At 29.2% G+C, this 9,712-nt stretch overlaps 1 protein-coding gene across 1 annotated transcript; it reads right to left on the reverse strand.

Moving 5' to 3' along the window:
• Positions 1-4,657: 4,657 nt before the first annotated feature.
• On the reverse strand, positions 4,658-9,081 carry LOC130961467 (pectinesterase 2-like). Its single transcript, XM_057887375.1, has 2 exons — positions 8,161-9,081; positions 4,658-5,734 (listed from the first exon to the last, which is right to left on the reverse strand). The coding sequence occupies exons 1-2, from the start codon at positions 9,020-9,022 to the stop codon at positions 5,052-5,054; spliced, it is 1,545 nt and encodes a 514-aa protein (XP_057743358.1). The 5' UTR covers positions 9,023-9,081; the 3' UTR covers positions 4,658-5,051.
• Positions 9,082-9,712: the final 631 nt, after the last annotated feature.

The raw sequence follows: 9,712 nt of genomic DNA on the forward strand, positions 1-9,712 counted from the left end.
CCTTACAAAATTAAGCTATTTATCTGGAAAGCTCTCCATGGCCGGCTTCCGGTGCTTGCTCAGATTCATCACCGCATCCCATTTATATCGCCAATATGCCCCTGCTGCCATGAAGCAATAGAACAATTACTTATTGTTTGATCGATTGCTTTAGAATTAAAGAAGTATAGTCTCAGAATTATTTTTCGTGATTGTCTTCCCGCTCAGAGTTCTAACGACTTTTGGACATGGTGGACTGCATCAATAGAGATGCTTAATCCGTTGAAAAATGCTGACCTTAATCCTCAATTGCTTGCCATTATTTGCTGGAACTACTGGAAAGCTTGCAACCAGTTAATTTTTGAAGGCTCTACTTCAATATCGTCTGCCATTCTAACAAGCTCTGTCAAGTTGCTCCGTGAAATCCAAAGAATTCCGGTTTAGATCGTCATCTTCATGAGGCAAACTCTTAGTTTCATTCAATTTGATCTATCATTCTTTCTTTTTTAAGATTTTTCTTCGTTTTTCGACCATGCATCGTTGGATGAATACCTTTAGTGTATTATTTTAGAAAATTCTCACCTTTTATTATGCTGTCTTGCTTTTGAACATCTTTATATTTCATTTTTCAATAATTAATAAAATATAACCTACTATCTTTAAAAAAAACTATAAATTATTAAATCCTTACCTCTAGATGATATATTTTGAACCTTATGTAGTTAATAATCCTATCTAGTAGGATAAAACTCCCTGTTTTTGCTTTTATATATGAATCTCCATGATATATGGTCCTCTTCTTCTACTTTATTTGCTGTTTCTCAGCCATATGCTTGCAGGGTAAAAAAAGTGCTAAGCTTAGAAGTATTTCTCTGGTAACTCTCAACATAGTTGCACAGCAGTGTCATGAATTAGCTCACAAGTGCGTGCTGCTGTTCCACTTCTTTTCTTTCTTGTCATTGCTATTAATCGTCATGTATGTATGCTCAAATTCTTGTGTCTCTCGATATTTTTCAGGAAGCAACACGTGGAATTCGAATATGTGCAGAATTTAAAACGATGAGTATTAGGGACCAGCAATTTTTGTGATTTGTAACCATCAAATAGTCATTAATCATGATTTTAATGGTATGAAATTAGTGTGAAATTTCATCCAATGACTCACTTTTTTTTGCTGGTTACAATCAGAATTTAATAAAATCGTTGCCCATAGACTTTTCCATTTAAAACACCTCATTTTAAACCTCTTGTCAATAGTACTCTGTTTATTCTATAATATTGAATGCGTTTTCTAAACTATTGTAGTTTTCTTTCTTTTTATTATTTTTTATTTTTATTTTTTTGCATATATGAGAATAATCATACTATCAACATTAATTGTAGTTAGATATATACAGAAAAAATATAGCAGCAGAATTTTTGGATATTCTTGTCAAATGGGCCAAAAATATGGAAGTGTTTAATATTGTTACTAATTACCAAGATTATTTTGAGTTTATTGATTCATTGGTACTCAAAATAATAGATATTATGCATTAAAATTGGCGTGTTGACTTTTGTTTGATTATGAAAAATGCAAATACGGTAATAGACACTATAGTAAAATTGATGATAAAGTTACAACTTTTTCATGTGGAGCTTCTTTCACGTTAGAAAAAATTTAAGAGTAGTGAGTCAAAAACATCACAATTTTAATTTTTATTTTCTTTCATTTTCGCTATTTATGTTTTAGTCTATGTTTTTTTTCTCTTTTTTCTATTATTTATTTACATATATTAAAAAAATTTAAAACCGATCTTGATATAGAAGTATAGTAGAATTAAACAATGTTAGAATTTTATTTTATTTACATATGTATCGCCTAAGTCCAAAAAAAAGTTACAAACGAAATTAAATAGGAGTATCAATTCCTTTTATATCATCTCTAAGAATAGAATTTTAATCCTGGAATAGAGGAACATGATTTTTTTTTGAAATAAATAAAAAAATATTATTTAAAAAAAATTATTTTAACTTTAAATACTAGGATATAGACTTTTCTTTAATTTTAGGTAAGTTTGTCGCATCAACTTCACTTTAAATTATTCAATAACATAAGAGTACACAGGAGTACATAGGAATGAATAGTATTTTTTAAAAAAATAATTATTTTTTTAATTTATAATAAAATTTTTTATTATTAAATATGGGCCAACACAAGTAACAATATTGAGTACAAAAAAATAAGGCCATCAGCAGAATGTTCAATATCTTACCTTTTCTAGCCTCCTTTTTGGACATTCTGATTGCAAGAAGTTTATAGAGTAACTATGAAAGTTTGGAACTCGAGTGGGCGTGTCTTTAATGATGTATAACAAATGAGACCACATACAATGAGTAAAAAGTTCAAAATCTTACCCTTAATCCCTATTCTTGCTTCTTTTTTCGACATTCTAATGGCAAGTAATCCACAATACATCCAAAGAGAAACCACAAATATTTGGAATTCCAATGGGTGTGAATCCAAGGAGCTTCATCCTTATTTTCAAAAATAAATGAAAGAACAGTAACCAGCACAATAATAAATATAATGAAAACATCACTCGGGTGTGTTAGTAATCTCATCAACACCCGCATCATTAACACTCACATCGTTCGTAATCTCATCATCACCCGCATTATCATTACCAACCCTTAAATCATCATAGTCAATGAAATGTAAGATGCTAAGAATTAAAGATTCAACAACTTCTCATCTTTATGTACTCTTTAAATTTTATGACGTACTCTTTTAATTTTATTATGATCATACATGGTTAAAATAACCAATCCAATCAATTTACTTCTACCATTAGTCTTTTTCGATGATTCACCTTCATCCACCATGAATGATTCCAACTCCTCTCAAAATCCAAATAATCTTTTTTACATACAACTAAACGAGAATCGTACTTCTATTTTTGTTTCTACTGTGCTCACTGGAAATAATAATTATCACTCTTGGAGCCGTTCTTTTTTTATGGTAATTATTTTCAAAAACAAACATATATTCCTCACTGTCATAATTTCTCCTCTCTTCTGATGACCTTTTGTTCTCTATTTGGGAGAGATGCAATAATTTTATTCTCTCTTCACTCTTTTATTCTTTGTCATTTTCCATAATTTAGAGTATTATTTATCTCTCAACTATCTCTTTTATTTGGCAAGAACTTTGTAAAAAATTTTCACAAACTAATTTTTTTTGCATTGTCAAACTCCAAAAGAAAATATATGGATTAAATCAAGATTCTCCGTCTGAGAAGAGATGAAAAACTCTCAACCCCTACTTATCATCTGTGTTTATTATTATCATATGTATTTTATCTTTTATTTTTTTAATGAAATGAGCTAATGTTATATACATATATATTTCTAGTTTATATTTATTATATTTTTCTTATATATTTATAAAACCATTAATTGATGACTTAGCGTATATTAATATATAAATGTGTAAATAAAAGTTAAAATGATTATTATTATTATATGAACTGAAGGAAGTATATATAACTCACAAATGCTTAGAGAAATTAAAAGCAGCGGTTTGACGGACTGTTTGTTTTTTTTAAGTAAAGTCTTGAATTTAAATATTTTGGTGACAAAAAGTATTATCTAAAAGAGACTTATTCCATAGAGAGAACTGATCTTTTTCTCAAACCACCCAAAATTTTAGAGTTTATATAAATATAAATATATTTTAAAATACGAGTGATTTAGATGGGAGAATAAATACAAGACTTCATCATCAACTGATTTTTTTTCCTTACGGTGTAAGTAAAAAATCTATTCTACTTTTAATTAAGAAAATATATATTCTTTAAGAATTTACCTAAAGGAAATCTTTCTAATTAAGTAGTAGTACTTTCCATTTTATTTAAAGCAAAAACTAGAGTCTTGTTAGAAAAAGAATCTAGGTCCCATAAATCCCTCTCTCTTTTAAGTCTTAGGAATGTATTCAGTATTTGTCGTATCATGTGGTGGCGTACATTACACAAATATCTCTCAAAAACTACAAGCAAAAGTTTCTCTTACGCCACATATGACATATATATATTATGCCACAAATTTAATAATAAGTAAATTGCATGCTTAATCTCTTCATGTAACTATTAACAAAATTGATAGAGCATATTGTGATAAGCACAAATTCCATATAATAAATAGATAGATAGATAGAGATTGGCCAAGGCATCAACACTATATATATAGCACATTTATTGTATGATATTGACACTTAGACTAACACGAAGGTTCCAAGCATTACCCAAATGGAAAGACATGAAAGCATGCATGTTGGTATTTAATAATACATCTATGCATGTCACATTCATATTCTCAATTATATTAAGTTGGAAACTCCGGGACACGATCCAACCAATATACTATTTATTCTATTTATCATAGGAAATGAAATCATCAAAATATTAAAATATGTTATGTTAAGATTTGAATAATATACGCTCACTGGACTTATCTTTTGGAGACCGGTCAGCACAATCATCGTTTAAATAATATATATGATTCTCTCACAAAATAAAATGTAAGAATGATGCTGCTTTATTTAGCTTCCATATATAGGGTAATATAGACAAATGTTTTGACCCCAAAAAAAATAATAAAATAGAAGAGAGAATATTTAGACAAGACTACTTCATGAAACTTGCATATTTTCTTTTCATAATCAATAATCTGTAATTAATTATACAATTCAATAATAAAAAACTATTACAATTAATACAACATGAAAAACAAACTATTTGTTGGCTGTGCTATTTTATTCTTATTTTTATTTTTTTGGCCTTATTCACCTATAAAGTACAGCCAAATTAAAGTATATAAAATGTGCTGGTACGGAATAATGAAGAATTTAAGATATGAAAATGGCATCAACCTAGAAATAATTAATACATACAAATTAATTATCAAGGTAGAAGATGCTTTCATCTAAAATTGATAGTTAAAATCGTTAAATAACAATTTAGTCATATTATTTAACGATTTTATACTATTAATTTCACATGAAAATAACTGCATGTATGCGTACGAGTCTGTAATCACAGACCAGAGGTGAAAGGGACTCCGGTGCTTGGCAACCATGAATTTCCAGCAAGAAAGTTTCCAACAGTGAAAGGTGAAGCTTGAGAAGCACTGGTAAGGACATGGTAACCCTTCCATGAAACCCTATTTGAAGTAGAAGAACCAGGACCTGTATTTGCATACTCAGCATAATACAAAGTGCTCAATGCAAAGTTACCACTCCATTCCAACCACCCTGCTGGGTTAATCAAACTATCAAGATAAGTCTTCATCACCACGGTTCTTGAGTATTGCTTCCATGGCCTTCCAAGATATGATTTCACTGAGCTAGGGTTTAGGCCTGAGGCAGCTGTGATCTTTGAATTATGGATGATGATTCCTGTGTTTTGGTTTGGATCAGTTCTACCTTGAGCAGTTACTGTGATTGTCTTTTGAGGAGGGTTTCTTGCATAAATGTTACAGTTTTGTAAAACCGTTGCCGCATTACCAAAGATAAAGTCAACGGTTCCATAAATGTCACATTCTCTGTAGAATTGTCTATCTGAGTATACATATAATGTGTCTTGATAACCTTCAAATCCACATCTGTAGAACACTGAGAGATCTGATCCAGAACGTAGTGCCACAGCTTGATGATTTGCTGCTCCGGCAGTGTTTCTGAATGTGATATCTTGAGCAATGAATCCATCTCCAGTAATGGCTATAAAACAAAATTAAAAAAAAACATTAATACTATTTTTTGTGACAATAATATATATGTTCTGTAATATATTAAGTCACATTCAACCCATCTTTTGGTAATGTGACACTCGTCGTGTAATCACATCTATTTTTTTTATACGATCATTTATGCGATTAATAAAAATAGTAGTTATTTTTTATGATAAGATTATATGATTGAATGCACATATAAAGTTATTTTACACTGGTAGTACATTAAAATCAAATTCATGTTATTATTTAAAAAAAATTTGCGACGTTTTTCTAGTGATTTTTTATATAAATTTTCTTTCGTAGAATCAATCAAGAATTAAATTCTAAATTTTTAAATAATAAAAACTCTGATCTTATATCATAATATCATTTTTTTAAAGTTTACATTAATAAAAAGAGACACATAAATAACTATATCCCTAACAAAATTTAAAATCTTTTTTTGTTAAAGTTCTTAATTTATTCAACATTTTTTTGTTTTTATTGAAGCAAAGTCTTGATAGCAACCTAATGTTAGATAAATTGTTGTAATTAATAATTCATATATAGATCTGATTACTAAATCTAGCTACCTACTAGCATGCATATGCATGGAACAAATAGGGTTATATCAATATAATATATAGGACATGCTTTGTATTTGGAACAAATTAAAAGATGTAGTAATTGAGAAGATGGACGTGCAATTCATTTTCTTGATTTAAGAGTAAAATATAAGAGCAACTCAGCCACGAAACTAATACTATAATCTAGAAGCCATATATATATGTCAATTATTACTTTATGAATGTTAAATTCAGCACGTCTCGTGTCTTTATCTTTGACTATAGTTAATTTAAAGTCAATTTTTTGTCCCTTTCTCCAAACTGAAAAACAAGCCTTAAGCTTATACCCTACATTAGCTTGCTTTGCAAGAAAAGTTTTAGGGTACTTCTTCTGTTTTGAAGGCCAATAATTCCACACATTGACGTAGATTAACTATATTATCACAAAATAAATGTTATTTTCTTAGTTCCAATTAATTAAAATAAATATGGATAAGGCCATATTCTAATTCTAGCTTAATTAAATCACTTTTTTGTGGACCGAAGTTTGCATATACCAACCATTATTTCAATGCCTAATAAAAAAAAAGCCTTTTATTATTAGAAGAGCATCATGCATCTTCAATAATATGTCTTTGTTTAATGCATCTCGTTGAAAAACTATATGGCATCTGAAATCATAATGAAATCTTTATAATCTTCTTCACCTTTTTTTGGCAGGTATAATTTAATTATTATTATCCTTTTAATTTATCTTTTTCATTATTCTAATTTCTTACTAAAAAATTCTTTTGCAGACTATTTGTGGTAAAAGAAACAACTGTGTATAGAATATATCGTTGTTTGAATATAATGGTTATTTCAATGTTTCCATCCTACCTACGTATTACTAGCTAGGATCAGTTTTAACAAATAATTTAATTTAATTATTTTTAAAAAAAATAAAATATAAAAATTTATATTAAAAATAGTTTATAAATAAATTATTTTATATTTCATTTTTTAGTCATAAAATAAAAATGTCTATTTAAAAAAAATAAAAAAATTTATTACAAAAAAATATATTTTTTAATTTTTTATAAATATTTTAAATAATTTTTTTAAAAATTATAAATTTATTTTAAAAATTATTCTAAACATTAATACTATAATTTTTCGTAAGTTAAAAATAAAAAAAATCACTCCTAAATATATATCCAAATCCACCTTAAGACAAAGTTAGATTGTAGTCACTATCAAGTGTGTACATCAACTGATATATAATTTATAGTAATTATTAGCTTTTTTCTAAGTTATCTAGGGGAAGCAAACTAAAAGTGGAAAAAAATATTTAAGGAGGATAAAAATATTATGGCAGTAAACATTTTGTACCACACTTGCTAGTAGTTCATATTAACTCCAAAAATTATTTTGAAGTCAAAAGAACTGTACCATGCATATTAAAGTAATTATGAAACAAAAAAACAATAATACCGATTCATATATTTTGTTTTGTTGCTATAAATTGTTATGGTCTGAGCGAATTTTAATTTAAAATGCAAAAAAAATGGTAAAAGCTCATGTGCAGTCAATTTCATGTGAAGTTAATAGCTGAGAGTCGTTAGATAAAAATTTAGTCAAATCAATCATCTAACGACTCTTAACTATCAACTTCACGTGAAGTCACCTGATTTTTCATTAAAAAATAAATAGAATAAATAATGAAAAAGAATTCATTTTAAAAAATCTAATTTGATATTGACTAATTCTACCACTTAAATTCTGTGACATTGAAGAAAAATTAAAATATTTTTTTAATATATAATATTTTTTTTCGAAAGTCAAAGTATTTTTTAATGAAGAAAATTAAAATTAAAGCTTAGCTTACCAACAGTGGCGGAACTAAAGGTTGTGCTTCCCCCTCCGACGCTCTTGCTACCGGTAATAACGGTTTTTCCGATACCATCTCCGACCAACATAATATTCTTTGCTTTAACCTGAACTTGTTCATTATACACACCGGCCTTAACATATATCACATACCTACTGCTGCCACTTGGTGCAGCGTTTACGGCGGCGCTAACGGTGGTGTATTTTCCAGACCCATCTTTGGCCACCACCACATTAGCCTTAGAAGCCGCCGAAGACGACTGCAAAAGTTTCCGGTCACCCGGCTTGACCCATGTTGGGAAACCATCTTTGTAACTTGGTGGTTGAAAAGCCACCTTGTTCAAGGACAGCGTGTTGCTTAGCAAACACGAAACATTGTTGTTGGACAACAATGGTAGCACGTAATCTTGTACTCCTAGGTCGTAGAAACCGGCTTTGCATGTCTCAAGATTTGTTAGGGCAGTGCTGAGCCAAGTTTGTGCATCAACTTGGTCACACTTTGTTTTAGGATCCATGGTTTTGTTGAGCTTGTTGATTGTGTACTCATAGAGTTTAATGCAATCATTCCAAGCAGCTTTTTCATGTGCATTTCTACACTTAGGGCCAAGTGAGATTGTGTTCTCATGACCCTTTTGTGCTCTCTCCATGGCTAATTGTAGTGACACTTTGAGGAAATCCGATTTGTTCTTTATGGGTTTGTTGTATGCATGGTTGCTCAAATAGTACTCACATGGTCCAGGGTAAGGTGTTTGGCTACACCATGATTTTATGTCTTTCAATGAGTAACCATATGCTATAGAACAAAATAGGAAAGGTACACTTATTACAAGTGTTGCTAATAGCAACTTAGATGTTGCCATAGTCAAGAATTATTGGATTGTAAGGAAAAAAAATTGAAGAAGCTAAGGGAGGATTTTGGGATCTTGTATGTTGTGTTTGTGTCATATATTTGGTGGCTTTTTATAGAGGGAGAAAAAAAGATTAGGTTTGTTGGAAGATTAATTAATTAATTAAGCATCTAATAAGAAATTAAACTATGGGACTACTACTCATCACCATGTCTTACTTTTCCAATCATGTTCTAGATTATTTTTTGCTCTAAATTTCCATGCACATTTTTTTGTCATTCATTTTGTGTATGAATAGAATTAATTTGTTTTCAAATATATTAGTAGTAATCATAGACTATAGTATTATAAACAATTAGAAGAAGGTATAGGGGAGAAAAAAAAATAATATATAGAACTATTGACTTTCTTTATATGCTGACTTGGCCCGTGACGGCAATAATCATGCACCCTATAAAAAACGCGTTACAATAATTATTATTGATTTTTTTAATCTCGTAAAGTTTGTTATATAATTAAATCTGCATTAATGTTTGTACCTTGCACTACATCAATTAATCTTACTGGCATATAGGTCTAATTAAGTTGTAGCTGTATATTACTGTAACTTATATACAAGAGAAAGGAACTAACGTTACTTTGCCAATTGTTTGCTAACTTAGTGCAAACTGTTTTTGAAGATTTTTTTTTACTTTGTCGATC

Source organism: Arachis stenosperma, chromosome 2, assembly GCF_014773155.1.
Source record: "Arachis stenosperma cultivar V10309 chromosome 2, arast.V10309.gnm1.PFL2, whole genome shotgun sequence".
In the NCBI taxonomy this organism is placed as follows: domain Eukaryota; kingdom Viridiplantae; phylum Streptophyta; class Magnoliopsida; order Fabales; family Fabaceae; genus Arachis; species Arachis stenosperma.

What these genes read in the sequence shown, in the direction of transcription:
- LOC130961467 (XM_057887375.1), bottom strand. Translation starts at nt 9,022, where the DNA reads ATGGCAACATCTAAGTTGCTATTAGCAACACTTGTAATAAGTGTACCT. An exon ending in CTTTAGTTCCGCCACTGTTG is followed by an intron (nt 5,735 to 8,160) that starts GTAAGCTAAGCT and finishes TTTGTTTTATAG; the next exon opens with CCATTACTGGAGATGGATTC.